Consider the following 22,322-nt stretch of genomic DNA (forward strand, 5'->3'; position numbering starts at 1 on the left):
TGGAAAGCAGAATGTTGCTTATTATTATGATTAGCTCTTCTGGACAATTTCATTAATGCATGAATTACACTGTAAACACTATTTTTTAAAACCTCACAAACTAGGTTATCACTCCCTTTTCCCAAATTCTTCAATGACGCCCCATTGCTTGTAGGATAGTTAAACATGTTGAACAAAGTATTTCCAAAGGAAACATTAGCTCTCAGATACTGCCAATTAATATTCTTGATATCTGTATCACCTAAATTTGTTCTATTATAAATGTACTATTCAAATGCCAGTGATTTTGTACTAACCCTGCCACAGGTACAATATTTAAAGGAAAAAAGTGCAATTGCCCATGCTGAGTTTTGGAAGTTTCAGTTTTGAACTAAAGTCCCTGACTCTCAGGGGCCTGCAGGCCTCTCCGGCTCACTGTAAACTATTTCCTCTTGCTTTCTGCTCAAGCCATATTGGTCACCTTTCTGTTTCGTGGACCCCCCTCACTCTTCCACCTCAGGGCTTTTGCACCAGAATGCTCTCTTTACTACCCATGATCCCCCTCCCCATGCCATCTCTCAACATACCAACTCCAGTCTTTATACTGAGCTTCAGTTTCCACATATCATCTACACGATATTTGCCAACTCAAGATGTAATGCTTACCATATTATTTTACCTTAAATTGATAGCTTTGTTAAACTTAAAAACTTTCACTTTACAAGGAAACTTTACCTGCCAACAGCAATGGAAAACAAATATCACCTGTCATAAATTGCAAAACTGTAAAATAAATACATAACAAGGACAATAATAATACTGGCTTGGCCAAAAGGTTCGTTTGGGTTTTTCCATAAGATGTTATGAAAAACCCGAGTGAACTTTTTGGCCAATGCTATATCTCTCTGTATCACTAGTGGTCCATGTAACATGCTTTGCAACACCCTAGTTTAGTTACCTGACATTTTTCTCATTTGTGAGTTATAAGTTTAAATATTCTTTTTTTTTCCCCCAGGGAAATCTCTCATTCCCTAACAGGACCAAGCTCCTGTGTTGTGCACTTACACAGCTCCTGGGCCATTGCTGTATAATGCTTATGAACTTAGAGCACCTGTGGTTATGTACTTGTGGAATTATTTTTAAATGTCTGCCTCTCCCACTGGGCTTAAACTTCATGAGAACAGGATGTGTGTTCATTTTGCTCATCTCACATCTCCTCTGTGTATTTCCAATGTGGAACCCATTTGTTAACGCTTTAAAAAGACTCATGGAATGAATAAATGAATACCTGTATGAGATTATCACCTGACATCAACCAACTTCCTTTGTTTTGTTTCCATGCCCACCAGCCCATCTTCTGAGTGTCTTCAAATTCTTTCTGAAAGGAAGCAGAGTAAAAATAAGTAATGTAGGAGTGAAGGAGTAGAGGGATGCCAGGAAAAGTGTGGCCTGGAGTGGCAAATTAGAGTTACCAAAAATGGCTGCAACAGTATCTCCTATCCCATGTGTCCTTGTGCAGAGGGACTTTGTCACTCTCCCTTTAAGAGTTGAGCCTGGGGGCTTCCCTGGTGGCGCAGTAGTTGAGAGTCCGCCTGGCGATGCAGGAGACACGGGTTCGTGCCGCGGTCCGGGAGGATCCCACATGCCGCGGAGCGGCTGGGGCCGCTGAGCCTGTGCGTCCGGAGCCTGTGCTCCGCAACGGGAGAGGCCACAGCAGTGAGAGGTCCGCGTACCGCAAAAAAAAAAAAGAGTTGAGCCTGATTCCCTCCCCTTGAATCTAGGTCAGGCTGAGTGACTCACTTAACCAACACATGTGACTTCCAAGGCAGGTCAGAAAAGGCTTGTAGCTTCCACCTGTCTCTCTCAGAACACTCACTGCCTGGCTGCGCGTCTCAGGACGCTCCCTCACAGAGCTCAGCCAATGGTTGTGAAGAGCTGAGAAGAGCCTAAGCCAATGGTTGCCATCCCCACCTGAGCCCAATATTCAAGTCACCTCAGCTCAGGCATCAGGATGTGTGAATGAGGCAGCCTCCTGGTGGGTCCTTCCTCAGCCATTAAGTTTTCACAGCCGAGGCCCCAGATGTTGTGGATCAGAGACAAGCCATTCTTATTAACCCTGTCGGAATTCCTGACCCACAGAATCTGTGAGCATAGTAAGATGACTGTCGTTTTATGCCACTAAGTTTTGGGGTGGTTTTTACACAACAATAGATAACGAGAATAGAGTTTGGTACCCGGACATGGGATTCTCCCATAACAAAACCCCAAACCATAACCCATTAGCTTTTGACTGGAAAGCAGGGAGAAGCTTGTGGAAATAAAGGAAGACCAACCAAATGAGAACAAGCAAAGGCTATCTATTCAAAACTTGCTATAGCAAGGGAGTCAGCCACCATCACTTGCGTTTTGGCAGACACTCAAAGGCAGGCAGAGGAGTGGGACAGTTTTACAGTGGAAAAAAGGGGAAGACTTCAAATATGCCCTGGTTGGAGGCTGTTGGCATGGGGATACTATAAGCAGACTGACTAGAAGTGGGAAATCCTATCTGATTGGTTAGAATGAATATTTGGCTTTCTCTGGTTGGTCCTAAGTTGGAAACAGGGACAAAAATTAGGGAAGCAGTTGGTTATTAATTAAGTCCTGGTCATTTGGGGCCAATTTTTACAGGAGCTATTGTTTTGTTTCCTAGATTGTTGCTAGAGATTGCTGTCTGATTTCCTAGTCCGTCTTATAGTAGGTTGGCTTTCTGGGCTGCTTACTGTAGATAATAGGTTAGTCTCCTGGGCTGGCTGCTGCAGACTGTGGGTGAGAGTTCCACTTTTATATATTATCTGGCCATTATCTGTTTGTATATTCAGTTTCTCAAGGTCAAATGGCGTTAGAAGTTAGCGAAACCTGGATGGACCTTGAGAAGACTGTCAGTGAAAGCTAGGGGGACAAAGAGAAAATTATTGTTGGAAGGTGGAAAAAAGATGATTTTGCTAAGTTGCAGCAAAATGTTTAGCAACACCATCACCTGTGGTAACATGAAAAATAGAAACTATACTAAGTGAACTAGTGGATTTGCCTAAGGAGGTTTCCTGACAGAAAGCTGAAAGTGTCAACTGGTTTCTTTTAGTTACTGATGACAAAATATGGCTATGTTCAATTTTGCAGTAACATTTAGAAGAAGTATAGCGAGCTCAAGTCAGTCTTTCCAATCAGCAAAGCATCCTCAAAGTAAGAAAGGCCCTCAGTGCAAAGGTCGAATCAAGGGTTTGATTAGGAAGACACGGTCTCAGAGCAAAGAGGAGCCCAACGATGTGATTTTAAATACTTTTTTTAAGACCTCAGAAAGATTTAAGATGGTGCCTCATGAACCATTTCAGACAGATAGATAATAGGCCTTTAAAGTATCTTAAGACTAGAAGACTCGTCTCTTTGGTTCACAAGTCTTCAGACTGCAAGGAACTTCAGTGAAGGGGCTGTGCCTGAGAAAGGCACTGAGAAACCTCATCAGCATTGGACCCGACTAGATACCAAGATCTTGGAATTTGAATTGATGCAGACTTTGGGGATGAAACTTTGGGGATCTCGAGGGAGGGATGAGGCAATGTATTCAGGAGGCACGTGGCAATGTATTCGGGAGGCATGTGAACCGTCATTACCAGAGTGCAGACTGGGGCAGATCATACTTTTCCAAAGATGGCAGCAATGATGGTTCTTTTGCAACGTGAACTTACTGATCTGGAGTCTACTTTCCCTTCCCTCGAATCTAGGTTAGCCTTGGTGATTTGCTTGTAACCAACAAAATACGGTAGAATTGTCACTAAGTGACTTCTAGAGCTAGGTCTGAGAAGGTCAAGTAGCTTCTGCCTGTTCTGGAAGGCTCACTATTGGGATGATCAATCTCAAGACATTCCTTCTGGGAACCCAGCTGCTATGTTTTGTGAAACCCAAGTCACATGGGGAGGCCACGAATAGGTGCTCCGGTTGACGGAGTACTCAGCTCAGACTTCAAGTCATTCTAGCTCAGGGACCAGACATGTCAGTGAAGCATCCAGGTGATTCTAACTCCTAGGCATTCAAGTTACCTCCAACAGAGTCATTCTCAGAAGAGAGACCCAAGACTGTGAGACAAACTACCCCCACTGCGTCCCGCGTGAATTCCTGTCCACCAAAATATGTGAGCATAATACCATGGTTGTTATTTTATGGCATTAAATGTCGAGGGGGTTCTACTTAGCAATGGATAAACCAGAATACCTGGCTATATATACAAGCGTTCATAAGAATCATACCATTTTCAAGCAGGAAAGGACCTCAAGATATCATCCAGTCCTACTCCTTCCATTTTCAGATAAAGAAATTGACCCTCACAGAATCACAGGACTTGCCTAAAGTCATGCCATTAGTTAGTAGCAGACCAAGAGTCTGAACTCCTCTTCCATTGCAGTACAGATGGATCCATTATACAGTGCAGTCACCTATGAACTGGAACAGAAACAGCTACTCCTCACGAAAGTTCCACCTCTCTGGAGGGAAAAGGTCTTGACTTTGGGTAAACCTTTCAGCTGAAGCTCCCCATAGGGCCTGTCTAAGGAGTCAGCCCTCTGCCTGGGTCACATTACTAGCCTGGCCAACTTGTGTCTTCCTTTCTCAATCTTCCCTGGTCTCTTTCCCCCTCCTCCCCCTGGCTTCTCCCACTCCACTATTTTCTTCCATTTTCCTTTTTCAGCACTATGTATTGAAACCTTGTGTATCAATGAATGGTTATACTTGTAGTTCATGCGGTCCAGCCTCATACAGGAGTGGAAGGGATCATCAACCAGCTGGTTAGTGGTTATCAGAGGAGCTCCGAATATGGAACAGAAGAACATCTCATCTACGAGACTCCTGAAGCATCTCATCTGTCACCAGGGGTGCTAAGGAATTACATTTGGAAACCCCTTAAGCTCCCTCCCATTAATAGATGAGGAAACTGATCTCAGAGAAGTGAAGTGATTTGTCTGTGACCATACAAGTCTTGGTGCCTCTGTGTGGATCTCAGGACTAAAATCCCCCCAAATCAAAATGGGCAGTTGTATTTTTCCCCTTAAAGATCTTATCTGTGGCAGTTTAATATTAAAGTCACTGGTATTCAAAGAGTAGATTTTCAAATCACAAATTTAGACTTTAGAGATAGAAATCACTTTATTTGTGATTTCAAATCACAAATTTAGACTTTATAGATAGCGGCTTTAAATTGTAGGGTTTAATGGAGCATACGTATCTTCTCAAGAGTCGTACTTTAGATGGATACAAAGGGAGGAAAATATAAATGAGGACACACTTTATGGAGGAAAAGAAATAGGCCTTGTGAAGAAACTCCGATTTTTAAAGACTGAGCTGGGAAGGTATTTGGGGTTGTCTAAACTAAACCCAGGTGTAGAGGTTGGCAATTAATCCTGCTCCAATGAGGAGCTGGTACATAAAATGAAATCATTAAGTTTAAACGTAGTGAAATTGTTGGTTTTGGCTCTATGTTTCTGTTTTTGCCTGTTTTCTAGAAAGCTTTCACATTTCTAGGAAGGAGAGAGGAGTAATTAAACAACACACAGATGGAAGGACTGGAGCACAAAGAGGTGAAATTATGTGATCAAGTCAAGCACTGGCCCATTTAAATCACAGCCCTGCTTTTGGATTATGAACCCTTTTAGAATGTAACTAAGTTTTGTATCCACTGTCCAGAAAAAAAAGTACATCAAGAACTTGGCAAGAAAGAAAAGAAAGAAAAAAAGAAAGAACTTGGCATACAATGCCCATTCATGGACTCCATGTCCATCAACCTCTCCACCAAATATACATACAAATGTAAATACAGACAACAGAATACCATAAAGCAGTTAAAACGATGAACTTCACCTTCTATGTTTTGAAATGGAAAAAGGAACATCACTGAAAGGGTTCAAGGAGTAGACCGTAGTTGTATATAAGTATCAATAGTATAATCCTGTTTATATAAAAGCAAATATTTATATAATACATATAGCAATAGTAGCAGCCTTTTTTTTTTTACTGAGTGCTTATTCTAAGTTATTTAACCTATATTATCAAACTTAATCCCCTCCAACAACGCTATATATTAGCTACTATTTTTATACCCATTTTGCCAATGAGGAAACCGAGCCTTCGGGAGTTAAGTGGTTTGCCTGAAATCATATAGCTAGGTATGGTACAGGCAGTTTACAAACCCAGGAGGAGACACACACATACACACACACTCAAGCTAGAAGCCACATGAGGTTAGGAACCATCTCCAGCATATTCATCATCAAGGACAGGGCCGGGAACAGTGCAGGAGATCAATAAAGATGTGTTGGTTGAATGAAAATGTTAACAGTGGTTATTTATGAAGGGAAAGGATAAAGTGCCCCTTTTATTTTCTGCTTTATGTGTTTTTTATTTATTTGGATTTTTATGATGGGTATGTTGGTGGAACACTGTTAGTGTTCAACAGATATCCATGTGCATCTCTATATTTTCCATCCACCACGCATATAGGTGTGTTCATGGGACTCATTCTCACCAAAGGGTAGTAGGTGGAAATAATTTGTCTCCTTCAGTCTGAGGCAGTTATGAGACAAGGACTACTGGGGGCCATTCTTCAGGCTGGAGACCGTGAATTATCCAGCAATGTGGCTGAGACTCAGTTTCCCTGCGCGATCTTGTAGGGTAAATGAAGATGAATTTCAAGTTGTTGTTCTATTTTATGATTCCCTGAATTATCTTATTTGTTGGTTTATTTGTTTATTGTGTCTTTAATGCCCTACTAGAATGTCAGTCTCCTGAGAGCAAAAAACTGGTCTGTCCTGTTCGCTGCTGTATCCCCAGGCTCATGTGACTGCCACATGAGAAATTCCCATAAATAGTGTAATAAATGAATCACTGAATGACTGAAGTCCTCTGGGTACCTGAGCATGGGCAAAGCTGGAAAGCAGTGATAGAGTTTTCCATAGCAGCATCCTAAGAGGATACCCTTTTGGGGGTGAGAACTCATTTTGAGGACTCCAGCAGACATAGCCTAGGAGGAGCTGGAAAGGTGACACATTGTGACATCTTTTAAAGCGATGTAATTCACAGCTGCCACAGGAAGACTCAGCAGGAGCACTGCTAATACCTGCCTCTGGAAGCACTGTGTGATCCACCAGTTAGGATACTGGTTTAGTTACTGTAACAGATAGCAGATAACAATGGCCTAAACAAGATGGTTTATTTCTCTCTTAGACAGAAGTCCAGCTGGTAGGCAGCCCAGGAAAGTTGGGCTACTCTGCTTCAAGTGATGGTCTGGGGACTCCTATTCCTTCTGTTTTATTTTTCCAAGATCTTCCAGAGTGTTGGCCTTATCTACATGATTGAACTGGATGCCCACCACAATATATGCATTCCAGCCTCAGAAAGGGGGGTAAAAAAGAAGGGGAGGGCATGCAACTTTCTTTTACGGATGTCACTCAGAAGTGGCATATATCACACAGGCTCACAGCCCATTGGTGGGAACTTAGTCATATGGCTATACCTAACTACAAGGGAGGCTGCCATATGTAGTCTCTAGATGGACAGCCATATGCCTCCCTAAAATTTGGGGATTACTATTACAATAAGGAAGAAAGGAAAGATGGATGCTGGGGGACAGTCTCTCACGAGTGAGGAAGCATCATAGCTGATGCTGAGAAAACTCTTTGTCCAAACCTTTATGGTCTATATAACATGACTCCATTATTTTTATTGTTTTTGACAAGCTGTGTCACAAGGTGTGATAGTCATCCTCTAAAATGGCCTCCCATGATTCCCACCTCCTGGTATTCGAATCCTTGTGTAATCTTCTCTTGAGTAACCTTCTTCAAGTGAGTAGCATGTTGATAGGCTGTCACTTCTGTGGATAGATTACAAAAGATGTACTTCCATCTTTATTTTTAAAAAAAATTATTTTATTTATTTATTTTTGGCTACTTTGTTGCTGTATGCGGCTTTCTCTAGTTGCAGCGAGCCGGGGCTACTTTTTGTTGTGGTGCATGGGCTTCTCATTGTGGTGGCTTCTCTTGTTGTGGAGAACGGGCTCTAGGCACGCGGGCTCAGTAGCTGTGGCTCACGGGCTCTAGAGCACAGGCTCAGTGGTTGTGGCACACAGGCTTAGTTGCCCTGCAGCATGTGGGATCTTCCCGGACCAGGGCTCGAACCCGTGTCCCCTGCACTGGCAGGCGGATTCTCAACCACTGTGTCACCAGCTTCCATCTTTCTAGTAGACTTTATTGCCTTCCCAGCTTGCATGTTGATGAAGCAAGTGGCTATGTTGGAGAGACCCATGTATCAAGAAACTGTGGGTGGTCTCCAGACTGCAGCCAACAAAGAACTGAGGTCCTCAGTCCAACAGCCCACAGAGAACCAAGTCCTGCCAACAACCACTTAAGTTTGGACGAATATCCTTCACTGGTCAAGCCTTCAGATGAGACCCCAGTCCTGGCCATCACCTTGATTGCAGCCTTATAAATGTCCCTAAGCAGAGGCTACAGCTAAGCTCTGCCTAGACTCCTGGTGCACAGAATCTGTGAGATAATAAACATATGCTGTTTTAAGCCTTTAAGTTTGTGGTATTTGTTATGCAACAAAAGATAACAAATACAGAGGAATCTTTGCTGAGACAGTTGCTAAGAGCTCTGGATCTAGACTTTTTTACAACTTTTTTACCTGTTCCTTCTGAAATATGTTTCCTTCTGAAATATGTCATCTGATGGACAGATAGATCTGTCCATCACATGACACACACCCATACCATTATCAGCTCTTTTCCATCAGAGAGGCTCTCTTTTTCTCCTCAGCTCTGGCTTCTTCTACCCCCTGCCCTTCTGGTCTTTGCTTTTTTTTTTTTTTTTTTTTGCCTTTGAATGGTCACTTAACAATCTTCTAAATGAGTTTACATTTTGATAACATAGGAAGATTGTGGTGGGGGGATGTCTTTAAAAGCTGAAGCAATGAGACTTAGGCGTGCAAGGGAATGACTGTTAAGGCATTGGGAAGTTGAGATTGCCTCAGAGAAGGCAAGAGGCCCAGGATACTGGGAAGGGTAGAGGGAGCCAGTTAGCAGCTTCCTAGGACCACCACCTTACCTCCACCCAAACAGCTAAGGGTAGAAAGGGATCCTGGTCTTGATCCCTGGGTCTTCTCCCACTGTTCATGATCCTTAACTATCACTCCCTTTTCTAGGCTGCTGGGTTTCTACTGAGTGTACTTACTCTTTAATGTATCATAGATACATTAGATAATGGTTGTTTCATTTGATTAAGCATGCCCTCAGTTGTCTCCTCTGTTAACTGAGAAGGTCAAACTGGATGATTTTAAAGGTCTTCTCCAACTCCAACCTGTTAAATTCTATTTCTATGAATCCTGGTTGGGGAGATTTATCTGGTCATAGAGAGCTCCCTTGATCTTTCAGGGCTCTGGGGAACTCCTTGGGGATATGCCATAGTCATCATCAACCTAGATTTTTGTTGTCATTCACTAAGTGTCCTCCTAAAGTACCCCCAAATCAATGATGGATAGTTTAGATTTGGAGGCAGAGGTTCATTCACTGGAAAAAATTTTGGAGCTATTCTCATTGATGTTACAAGTTTCCCTGGTACTGGTAATTCCCAGCATCCTTCTATAATTGCAAAGGTCAGAAATAAAATGTTTTTCAAAGAAATGTTACAAAATCATGCTCTGGTTTGAGAAACAGCCCTGAGATGCACCTTGAGCAAGAAAGATTTGGTGGAGGAGAGGGTTGGGCTGAGGAGGACAGCAGTGAAACTAGAGGAATTGAAGACCCCGGGTTTAGATAAATATCTACAACTTCCTACGTTTGGGCCTCTGCGAAGAAGCCCTAGGACTCTGCACTTCCCTATCAGTAGTTTTAAAAGCCCCCCTTTTTTTTTTAGCAAAACAAAGGCTTGCAGCAACTGTGCTTGTGTTTTAGAAGTGCCATCCTTGTATTTCTGCAGCACTGAGTGTACATGTAGTTTTCACTCTTAGTGGTAGAGTTTATACATGCCCTAAGATAATTAGCTATTAATCATCCAATGACACTAAAAATCCAAACTGCTCAGTTAGCTGAGCACTCCTTTGAAGAAAACAGATGTTGTTAAAAGTCACTGTTCCACTTTCTTGGGAAAATTCCACCAACATAAAATATGATTGATGATTCAAAAATGTAAATCTTCTATGTGCATTAAATACTACTATAAAAGGACAGTTGTCTACATAATTGTAGAAGATGCATAGAAGAATCACTCTGTAATTAAGACTATTGCTGTCTTCTCATCAGGAGTTAGAAGGTTCTCAATTGGGTCTCTTGACTGGGTGAGGGATTTCAGCCAAGTGACCTGTCCATTCTCTATGTCCCCAGAATAGCTTATGAGAAATGTGTTAGACTTGAATTTGCTTATTTTCCATAGGTTAATCTTATGCATTATAAAAGGTACAATTTCCTAGACCAGTGGTTCTCAAACCTTAGTGTGCATCAGAATCACTTGCAGGGCTTATTAAAACACAGATTGCTGGGCCCCTTTCCAGAGTTTCTGATTTAGTAACTTGGAACTGGACCCAAGAATCTGCGTTTCTAACAAGTTCCCAAGTGATGCTAACGCTGGTGGCCTAGGGACCACACTGTCTTGAACTCTCAGCTCCAGTAAAAACCTAAAAGGATTCTGAAGGCTGCAGGTGGAGTCTGTGGGCTGTTGTCACTGAAGACAGAAAAATTTATGGCATAAAATAGTTTAACATTGTTTTACCTGAAGTCATTTCTCTTTCCTTTTTGTTATAATAGGAATTTCGTTACTGGGTTTTTAGTTAGGCCTTGTCTTACATTCATTTGTGTATATGTCTTAACTCCTTTACGACTGTGAGCTCTTTGCATCGTGTTCATCTTCGAATCCTCAATGTACCTTACATCTTGTAAACTCAAATAAATGTTTGGTGCCTTGAATTTAGTTATGTATACATGTTTTGAATTTGTTTTGCCTGAGTTTTCTGCATCTAATAATTATAAATAACAAATACTGAATTAAGTATGCAGCTCACGTATTAATTATATATATCAACTTGACTGACTTCGAGGGTATGGGGAAAGAATGGTTTCCTTAAACTTAGCTAGGCCACAGTTTGTAAATCTAAATGATTACACCTATATAACTACTGAAAAGTCACCTATACTTTTCCATCCTGTCATTGTACTGTGAAATTTCCATATATAAAAACAGGACTTGGTGATGTGCATCATGGTACAGCATTTACAAAGACTGACATCCCCAGAAGTGTTCTTTTCGAAAACCAATATTAAGATCATGTGACTACCTTCTGATATTACTTGCAGAGAGGCTGACTGATTTATCCCAAATTACTCTGCTGCTCTTTAATACCTTTAACTATTTAAGAATAAACTACATTTTCCCAAACTGGATTTCTGAAATCAGATGCCAGAATGCCAGGAATATCCATACAACTGTTGCATTTTTAGTAGCTTTAATAAAATGTATTTGGATTTTTTGATGTACAGATTTTAGATTTGAAGCATTTCAGCTTTGGAAGAGACCATAAAGATCCTCCAAGTCCAACTCAGTCAAGGGCTGCATCTCCCCTACAGCCTCTACTCATACTCAGCTTTGGTTTAAGGAAGAAAAAAGCAACCTGGGGTGAGGGAGGCACTTTCCCGGGGTCCATTCTAACTTTGAGAAAGTGATCAAGCCTTTTCCTTCAGCTCCTACCCAATGGCCCTATTTCCACCCCTTTAGGAACATCCTGTCTAAACAGGATCTTCCAAATGTCTGTTATTCCCCATGGCCATGTTATTCCCTCTGATCTGTTTCCCTTTTCACTACTTCTAGACCTCTGTGCTACAGAAGCAAGGGGGCAGCTTCCAGCTACTAGCTACTCAGGGCACACAGACTTGCCATTGACAAGCCTGAATCATGATCGATGAAGGGAGTGCTTTCTCCTTAGAAAACTTTAGCAACTTTCTACTCCAAACCCAGTCTCGGTACAAAATCTGTTACCAAAATGACTTTCTTGGCAGGTGTCTGAGGTATGGAGAGATGACATGAACTTCACCAAGGATCAAACAGAGGAGAATAAAGGCTTTGAGAGAAAAAGAAACCTCCATCAAATGTAATAACCTTAACAAGGAATAAAAATAGATAAATGCTTATAGGTCTTAGTTCACATTCCCTTCCTTAAAACCTTAGCTTGATAAATAAAGGGCTATGTTTACAGATTTAGGTCATCTACTTCTTTTGTATGCTTTTTACTAATTAAAATCTATCCAACCTGGTATTACCTCGAACCATAATTCTCTACCATATTTTACAATTTTACTCTCAATTGTCATGGAAATATTTTTTCCATGACAACTGAAAGTAAAATGATGTTCAGAAATCCACAGTAAACAGCAGTCATATAATGCATAAATAAAACATGATTTGAATCTATAAATAGAACTCTAACTTGAACTCACTCGCATGTAAAATTTAGACCAAGGAATATGTGTCTGTTAAACGTACAACAGGTTTTAAATAATTGGAGTTTAGAATCCTGTCAAGTCCTGCATTATAGGGAGCAAAATAAAATAATGGGCATAGATACATCAAGAAAAGGAAGAGAGACACACGACACAAAACGAGTTTCCGTGCTAGAGATGAACACGAATGTTTCGAAGACGTGGCATCCACAAGTAAAGAGACATACAGAATACAAGAATAAAACTTACAAAGACAGAAATAAGAGAAATAAGCTTTCATGGTACCTTACATAGAGTTTCAGGAAACTGTCACCAAACACTTTTCAAATTAAGACACATTTTCCCAACCATAAGCATAAATGAGGATTTAGCTTTGATACTTGCCTTGTGAATTGGATGAAATTAAGCTAAGGGCCAGATGTTTTTCATCCGTGTTTTAGATTATGCTAAACACAAAATCATTAGAAAGCATCCATGTGACTGAATGGCTTAACATTGTATTAACAAATCAGGTGATATCTAGACACTGCCTTAGACCTCAGAAAATTTTAGTGTATTTTTGATGTTAGGGTTTTGGCAACTAATGAAAAAAAATTAAATAGTTTTCCTATAAAACAAACTTCCATTTTATAATGGGCAAACCAAATCTTCATAATGCTGAAACAACTTTTTGAGAAGTGAAAGCTGCAGACTTTTATATATAGGCATCCCTGACTTATGATAGATTGACATACAATTTTTTGATTTTATGATGGTGTGAAAGTGATACACATTCAGTAGAAACCAAACTTCAAATTTTGGTCTTTTCCTGGGCTAGCGATATGCTGTAGGGTATTCCTGTGATGCTGGACAGGGCAGCGAGCCACAGCTCCCAGAGAGCCACGCCACCACCAAGGTAAACAACCGAAACACAATCATCCTGTACCTATATAACCACTCTGTTGTTCACTTTCAGTATAATATTCAATAAATTACACGAGATAGTCAACACCTTATTATAATATAGGTTTTGTGTTAGATTTTGCCCAACTGTAGGCTAATGTAAGTGCTCTGAGCATGTTTATGGTAGGCTAGGCCAAGTTATGATGCTCGGTAGGTGAGGCGTATTAAACGCATTTTCAACTTCGGTATTTTCAACTCACGATGAGTTAATTGGGAGGTAACCTCATCGTTAGTCAAGGAAGATCTGTATCAAACTAGGAACTGATTTATTTCCCCTGAATTGAATTTTGGTATTAGGTAGACAACCAAAATATATTAGTTAATATAGTTTATTATGTGTTGTGCAGAAACTACTGCAGTTCACATGCATGGGTTGAATTACGAATTAAGTGTCAAATACCCCACTGAGGATTATGCTTCAACATAATCACTAAAGACATGGAAGGAGAAGTATATAAAGTCTAGAAAGGGAAGTCATCAAAACGTCAGCATGAAAATGAATACTATATCAATCATCACATGCAAATCTTCAATTGGTAATAAACTGTAACAGTAAAACAACTGTGAAACTATCAAAAAAAAATTATGAAGGTCCATAGCTGTTTGATTACATCTTTGCTGAACAGTATCACTTACTCATTTTAGGAAGTAACATTATGTAAGTTATTTTACAATGTCCATAAATTAACTTGAAACATTGCTGATTCTTTAAAAACAATCAAGGGAGGAGGAACTGACACAAAGATCTTTATGCAAAAATGTGTCGAGTCTGAACACCAGAGAAAAATATACTGTTTACATATATATATATACACATATATATGTATATATATATATATATACATATTTTTTTTTTTAATTTTTGGCTGCGTTGGGTCTTCGTTGCCATGCACGGGCTTTCTCTAGTTGCAGCGAGCGGGAGCTACTCTTCCTTTCGGTGCGCGGGCTTCTCACAGCGGTGGCTTCTCTTGTTGCAGAGCATAGGCTCCAAGCACACGGGTTTCAGTAGTTGTGGCACATGGGCTCAGTAGTTGTGGCTCGCGGGCTCCAGAGCACAGGCTCAGCAGTTGTGGCGCACGTGCCCAGTTGCTCCGCGGCATGTGGGATCCTCCTGGACCAGGGATTGAACCCGTGTCCTCTGCATTAACAGGCGGATTCCTAACCACTGCGCAACCAGGGAAGTCCCTGTTTATATATATTGAATGCCACATGAATCAGGTTACAATTATACTGGCCCAATACTGAAACCTGTCATTTTGGTGTATTAATCTAAATATATGTCTCATTACCAACATACATCTTTCTATCTAGATGTTTTCCTTATTTGTTCCTAGTTTATCAAACTATGTTGGCACATGTCCTCATGTCAAAGCTGCCCTTGGTTTCATACTCTTTTAAGTTCCCCTCTACCATGCAAACCAGAGGAAGGAAATGATATTTAATAGAACATTAGTATGACTTGTTTTGAGTGGCCCTCAATTTGGGACATTAGCAAAGCATAATCACATTTACTAGAAAACAAAGCTTGAGGTTTGAATCTGATTCCACAACAGATGATTTCCCAGTGAGATAATGTCAATTTACCACAACTTGTCATTATTTAATGTGGTTAGCTAACACAAGTAAAAGTGGTTTGCAATTTTAGAGCCCTAAACAACTTAGCAGGTGTTCACGTTAGTGTGAAGATATAGCTACCGCTAAAGGTTCTGTGAAAGTCTCACAGCAGAACCAAAACAGATGGGAAACACTGAAGATGCTGCTTTAAACTGAATATCTAAAACCCAATAGTATTAAAATAGAAATGGAGTGAAATTGGGGTGAAAAACTGCCTTTTCTACAAATACTGTTTCATGTAGGTTTCTGGCAGAAGCAATCTCATCAATGTTAATTTTTTAAATAGGCATGTGTTGTCTGATTGACTTAAGGGAAAATAAGTTAAAACAACATACACAACATAGTTATAAGATTTAAACTCTAACTGAAACTAGAAAAGAATTATTTAACACGATGGTGAATAATGTAGCTGTATTTTCTTTAACATAATTTACTTTCATTCATTACCAAAACTATTCCAAATTAGTGGTCAGCAAAGGACAAATTTGCACAATTTTCCCTTGAGAAAAGCAGAAAACTATACAGTGTTGTTAATAAGTTCAGAAACATATAATTCCAAATTACTTAAATTACTGATAACTCAATTTCTCTATGTTTCCAAGTTTTTGGTCAAATGGTTCATTTATCAATTGTGTTAAACAATGTAATCATATCACACTTATTTTAGAATTTTCTAAAATATGACACTTTACATTATATTTGCATGCTACTAAAACAGTTGCTTAAAAAACAAAATGTCTATTGACATTTGAGGCCATCATTAACATGGTTTCTTCAATTGGTTTTTAACTCAATTGAATTTGGTTCTGGGGTTCTTAAGTAAAGACTTGAATTCAGTTGGTGGATTAAACTTTCTTTTTTGATGATGGCAAAATTCCAAATAAAAAATAAATTTCAGTTTACATTTAAAAGTAATTTGCTTCTGAACTTCTTTTAATTTGAATGTCATTAAAATTAAATTAAATGTGCTTAATTTACAGCATTTATGCATATATTTCTTGCATACTGATTTATTTTATAATAATTTTTTAACGTTATAAATGGATAATACCATAGTAGGTTGCAGTTTTATGAACCAAATAAAGCATGCAGCAGCAGTTCACATTTTAAAAGCTTACAGAATCTAATACATTTCTTCATTGTCAAACTTGTATTTCTGAGCATTTATTAGCTTATTTTTCAGTATAAACATGAAATGTTTTCCTACACTTGGATAATAAGATCACATTATTGTGACTTCCTGGCTTCTATTTGGATAATGGCATAAATATTTTTTTCTAAAGTAACTGGAACACAGATTTGCACTGACAATAAGGAACAGTCTTCAGTCTAGAGTCTATACTTTTACCAAACTTTTAAAATTTGCAGGTTCAATTACCTAAAAACTAAGAAAGTGATTTGTCATCAAATGACTTCATTCTGCTTTTTAAAATTATAAATATTGTATTTTTAGATAAATTCCATATATTTTATCTTTCTCTTAACCACCACAAAGTTATAGGAAAACTATCTTCAACACCTTATCTGTTTAGATACAAAATTTCATACATTTTACCTATTTTCTCTCTTAACAACAAAGTTAAAGTTATAAGGAAATTTTATCTTCAACACTTCACCTGTTTGGATGCTAAATGATCGTAGCTGTCAATAATAGCTAGTAGAGTCACTTCAAAATTGCCAGTTTTCTTTCTCTACCAAGGGCATTTTCTTTCACGTGAGAGAATCGTTTCAAATTTTCCAAAGAAAGTCCTTGGTCTTTTCACTCTCTAACAAGGACTCCTCTTTCCCTGTCATCTGCCAAAAAACCTTTTCCGGCTCTGAAGTCAATCCCAGGGCATGGTTCAGATGTGAGAGTTTCTGTAACTCTTCACAGAAATTATTCTCAACAATCTTGATGTAGATTAAGATTACACATTTAAATGCATATTAATGTTACTGTGTAGCAACTTTCTTATTGCTATTGCTTGCAAAACTGTCACAGCCTTGAGAATTTAGCCAGCCCAAACTGCCCTTTCCAGGTAAAGAACCCTAAAGACTCACATTCCATTTTGTCATTCAATAGTTCCAAAATCTCTAATGAGAGTAACAGGTTCTAAGGCATAGTCCCACAATGATTTTAGTAGTTACCACCTTGTCCCAAGTTACAAAGTAAAAATGCTATTTCTTAGGAGTATAAAAGTAATTTTCACCTCAACTATGTTGCTGGTTGAGTTTTACTTAATACAGTAAGTCTCAAGCACAACCCTCCTGGTTTTTAAGAACTTACCCTTCAGCTTGACTTCAAACGAAAGGCAAGGTAACAGCCGTGTGTAAACTGTGAAATCCTATCAATTTATATACACTTCTACTACCATGAAAAAATTATTCAGCTCGACTGAAATTTGGCATTAATGATGCCAGCCAGTTTAACATAGTAACAAAATTGAGAACAATTTCTTTTCTTTGCTAGTTCTAAATCAGAAGATTAAGGTTTTGGTTTCAGGTTAAAAACTCACATATTAGAAAACATCCAGGAGTCAGCCGAGTTGAAAAAACACTTGTAAACTTCACATTTAAAACTTCACATTTTAGAGACAGGTGAGAAACCTAGATATGAGTATTCCTGGCTCCTCCCTGAGAAAATCTTAGTCTACTGCAGTGATTGAAAAAATAAAGTCCCAAGACACAAAATGGAACTAAACTTCCAGGCCTAAACAGAAATCCCTAAGAGGCTATTGTGAAACAAGACTGGTAAGATTGCCACAGCAAAAGGATTAAGAAGAAAACAAGCAAGACAAGGCTGTGTATCATGACGGGGCTGAAATACAGGAGAGCCGCTTCTTTCCCAAGCAAAGATCAACCTGAACAAGGGCCCCTAGTTTCTCTGTAACTCTCCAAAATCTCATCTGTGAACAGACCCTCGAGATAGTAGTACCCCTGCAGACAGCAGCATAGCCGGCTGCCAGGAGGAAGCGCAGCTCGCCTGTGACCTCTGAGAGTACCAACAAATGAAAAGCCACAGGCAATTCGCCAGATAAAAAGATCGTGTATTGTATGTGCAGCAGGTATCAACTTTTAAGAGAAGCCCGACAGTCTCTGGTCAAGTCCTAAGGCCGCGTGAGAAACTCAAGGTGGGACTGGAAAATCTTGCCCTAATCTCTTTACCACAAAACTGACCCTGCCCTCCTACTTTCTGCATCTTTGCACCCGACACACTTGCCCAGAACCTTCCAAACCAAAGAAGTCTCCGACAGAGGCAGCCTACAGGAGCCTTCAAATTCCCGGTGAAACCTGACAGCTTTGTAAAGCCTCCCGGAAGGAGAAAAGATCAAATGAGACCGGCTCAGCGGGGTCTTCCCGAGGTGACCCCGGAGTTAACGTATTTATTTTCACGCTGCAACTGCTGATTGCTTTACAGAGACATTTCATGCTGTAGCTCTGCATGGAGCTGAGGACAAAAGTAACATTTTAATTAATGTTATAATTATTATAATTATTCTTTAAGAAAGCTATTAAATAACCTGTACAAAGCCCGGCCCAGTCCTAGCAAAAAACACAGCACTATTTCAAATCTCTCAAGGTTCTTCCGCTTTGATTTCAGCAGCGTTTCCTATATACAGAGGTCAGCCCAGGGTAGTCCCCCCAAACTGTAGTCTCCCAGATGGTGGGAATGGTTCAGAGCCTGAAACTGCTCTTTCGTGACACAGAGCTCTCAACCCTACCTCCCCTGCTCTTCCTGGGCACACGGTCCTTGTCCGCAGGCCGGCCAGGGAGCTGGAGGCCTGGCGTCGTTTTTGGGAGGCAGGCAAGCAGAAAGGGGCAAGTAAGTGCCTCAGTTGGGTCTCCTCTCGGCCGGCTGCCCACAGGCCACCGGAACCTCTCCGAAGAGGTGCTGGGTAGGGAGCCCGAGGCAGGAGAGGCATCGAGGCGCCCCCGGGTGGTCTTACAGGTCCCGCGGGTCCTCCCGCTTGACTCCGGCCTCAGCAACTTTGAGCTTCTTATTCTGGTGCGTCTTGACGTGCTTGGCGAGGTGGTCGCTGCGCATGAAGCGCTTGCCGCACTCGGGACAGGCGAAGCGCTTCTCGCCTGTGTGAGTCCTCAGGTGCCGCTGCAGCTCGTCCGAGCGCGTGAAGCTCTTGCCGCAGAAGAGCCAGTTGCACACGAAGGGCCGCTCGCCCGTGTGCCAGCGCAGGTGCGCCTTCAGGTGCGACGTCTTGCCGTACACCTTGCCGCAGCCTGGCACGTGGCACACGTGCTGCTTCTTCTTGCCCGGCTCTGCCTCCGGGGCGCCGCCCGCCGCCTGGCAGTTGGGGCAGCGGCAGCGACGGCACCTCCTGGCCGTGGCCGCCAGGGGGGCCTTGGTTTGCAGCAGCGCAGCGATCTGACTCTGGTATTGCGCGAAGTCCGACGGGCCCAACACCAGGCCCCGCTGCAGCGCGGCGGCGGCGGCGGCGGCGGCAGCGGCGGCCGCTGAGGCCGGGAAGCGGGGCGCGTGGGGCCCCCCCGCACAGGCGCCGGAGAGGCTGCCCCCCGGAACCCCCGAGGTTCCCGGACCGGTGCCGGCCTGCGGGATACTCCACCACGGGAGGTCGTCGGGGGCCGAGTTGGGGGACAGCTGGCGGCACGTGGGCGGCGGAGGCGGCGGGGGCGGCGGCAGCAAGTTGGAGTAGCCGGGCGGCAGCGCGGCCTGGGCCGCGTAGGGCACGTAGGCGGGCGCGCAGCTGGCGGGCAGCGCCGCCATACTCGAGGGCAGCATCTTCACCGGTGAGAACTCGTAGGGGTACGAGGGGTCTGCAGGGGGTGTAAGCGGCAGCTCATGCGCCGCCCCGAAGGACGGCTGCAGGTGCGTTTTCTGCGGCGTCAGCCCCAGGCTGGGGTGCGGGGATGGCAGCGTGCCGGGCGAGTGCGCCGGCATGTCGGCGGTCCACGGGTGAAAGAGCCTGGAGGGCGAGCCCAGCGCGGGGTCGTAGGACACCTGCAGGAAGTCCGGGGGCGCCGTAGCGCCCGGCTGGCCAATCCGGCTACAGGTGGCGGCTAGCAGCGCCAGGGGCGAATGCTTGCCCAGGTCTGGGGAGGCGCTGGGGGTGCGGTCCTGCATAGGCGGCGGCACGGGAGGGCGGAGAAGAGACAAAAGGTTAGCGCTCCAAGCGCGGTCTCCGGGCCGGCCCGCCACACCCACGCCGGCTATTATACCGCCGCCCCTCCCCCGTCCTGGGTGTCCCTCCCCCGCCACCGCACACCACGCACGCACCCACCAGTCCCGGGAAACTTTTGGTGCTTGCGCTACCTGGACGCGGAGCGCGGGAGCGCTTCCTGTGAAACTACTTGGTGCAAAGAGACGCCATCTAGCCTCAGAGGAAGACAGGCACAAAGTGGGAGGGGAGAGAGATCCGACGGGCCACTCCCGGCTCCGCGGCCAGAAAGGGTCTGGAAACACCCACAGCCCGGATGCCCATCCGCCTTCCCTCCCATCTTTTAAGCTCTCATTTCCACGCTACTCTCGCGCTCCTCCTCCGCCCGCCCCAGGAGGGCCCAGCGGGGTGAGCTGGGACCGGTTCTCAGCCAGACGCGCACCTCCGAACAAGCCCTGGATACGCGCGTCCCTCCCCCAAAGGCCACACTCTTGACACCAGGGTTCAGTGTGAAGTTGGTGTGGGCACCCCTAGGTCTCACTCCATTGGTGTCCACCGAGCGGGATTCCCTTTGAAATTCAGGGTGCACAGAATATCAGGAAAGATCCAGACATGACCCTTCCCACCTTTCCCTCGCCCCCTCCGAGCCCAGCCCTGACCTGGAGGAAGGCCTGCAGCGAGTCGTTCCGGAGGACGGCCACGGCGGCCATGGCTATGGCTTGCGGGCCGTTGGCTGAGGAGCAGGGCGCTGCTGAGGCATGGAGACCCGAAGGCGAGGACGAAGGGCCGCCTTAGCGTCCCTCCTGGGCGCCCTCTCTGCGCGCAGGGGCCCTCCCCGCCCGCGCCCCTCGCCGCAACCCGCTCGCTCGCCCCGCGAGCGGTCTGAGCGCTTCAGGCTCACCTCCAAGAATTTGATAAGGACTTTGCTGGGCCGCCAGCCAGTCAGAGGGAAGATTTATGGCTTTGAAGTTTGCCGCTACCCAATCATCAAAGAATAGCGGCTCTTTCAGAAGCGAAAGCAAATCCTTTGAATCCACAAAGCTCCTATGGTGTGTTTGTTGGTCTGGATAAAAGAACTGATTATTAGGGGGGATGGGAAGGGAGGAGATAAAGGCGGGACAATTAATGAAGTAATCACTATGTGGGAAATGTATATACACAAATAATTGGATTTTCCTGATCAAAGGGGGCCTTGCCGCCTAGAGACCCGCGCTTGGGTTGCTTGAGACACTCTATCCCCCTCTCCCGCCGCCCCCCCCCCCGCTCCCTTGCAATTAAAGATTTGCGCCAAGGCAGCGCCCAAAGTGACAAAGTATCTTTGCTATCTCCAGAGAAATCTGCCTTCGGCTTCCAGGCGCGGGACTTGGAGACGAAGATGAGGGTAATTCTCTCCTCTCCGCCCCCGGTACTTACACACCCGGCACCCGGACAGCACAGGCACCGGCCCGAGCACGTCGTCAACCCGAGCACACCTTGGACCCGAGGGAATTCCCGGGGCTGAACGTGGCACGCCCTGCGCCCCGCCCGCCTCATGCTCCCCCTTCCTCCCCCAGCCCAGCCCCCGCGGAGCGGTGAGCAGCCCTGGGACCCGGGGCGGGGCCGGGCGGCCGCCCAGGGCGGCGGTGGGTGGCGCGCACGCTCCAGGGCCGCCCGCCCCTCTTGCGACGTTCCGGCTGGCGACCTGGAAGTTCTCTGGCCACAACTTTTGCAAATAGTGAGCCTGCGAAATACACCCGGGCCACGCTTACCCCCAAAGCTAAGCTTGGCGGGACACTCAGAGCAACTCGAGGGGGAAATGTTTGGTGTCTTGCTCTTCTCTCTCGGAGCAGGCAAGCTGACCGCTATTAAGCCCCACCGAAACCCACAGAGATGCTAGAAATCCCCACCCCGGCGCCAAGCCCGGCCAGGCAAGTGCGCACGCCTGCAAGCCGCACACACCTACAGGGAACTAACCGAAAAAAGTAAGGCGCGGTGGAGGAAGACCGTAGCTGTTCTTGTTGAGCAAACCACAGATAGTACGAGGGTGGCTCCCTAATCGGAAAGAAAAGTCAATAAAAACTGTTGTTCCCAGCACCTTTGTAAAGAAAAGAAATTTCTTCAGGCGAGGGCCGTGCTTCGCTGGGGTCAGGAAAACGCTCTCCAGAGTGTGGTCTCCCCAAACCCTCGCTGCCAGT

General features: G+C 43.8%; 1 protein-coding gene across 4 annotated transcripts in view; it reads right to left on the reverse strand.

The window, feature by feature from the left end:
- The window catches only part of SP5 (Sp5 transcription factor), a 36,323-nt gene extending 14,468 nt beyond the window's left edge, over nucleotides 1–21,855 (reverse strand). For 2 of the 4 annotated variants that reach the window (XR_003437597.1, XR_003437596.1), the window contains exons 1-2: nucleotides 1,452–1,621; nucleotides 1,268–1,357 (exon numbers count right to left, since the gene is read on the reverse strand). Coding sequence is in view for 2 of the 4 variants with exons in the window: in XM_027128618.1 (XP_026984419.1) it covers nucleotides 18,960–20,108; nucleotides 20,808–20,858 (1,200 nt within the window). In the remaining 2 variants the exon portion in view is untranslated. Of the gene's footprint in view, nucleotides 1–1,267; nucleotides 1,358–1,451; nucleotides 1,622–16,653; nucleotides 20,109–20,303 lie in introns of those variants that run through there. The other 2 variants (XM_027128618.1, XM_027128619.1) reach the window with 2 other exon arrangements.
- Nucleotides 21,856–22,322: the final 467 nt, after the last annotated feature.

Source organism: Aethalodelphis obliquidens, unplaced genomic scaffold (genome assembly GCF_003676395.1).
Source record: "Aethalodelphis obliquidens isolate GAN/ISIS:26980383/991018 unplaced genomic scaffold, ASM367639v1 scaffold2, whole genome shotgun sequence".
NCBI lineage: Eukaryota > Metazoa > Chordata > Mammalia > Artiodactyla > Delphinidae > Aethalodelphis > Aethalodelphis obliquidens.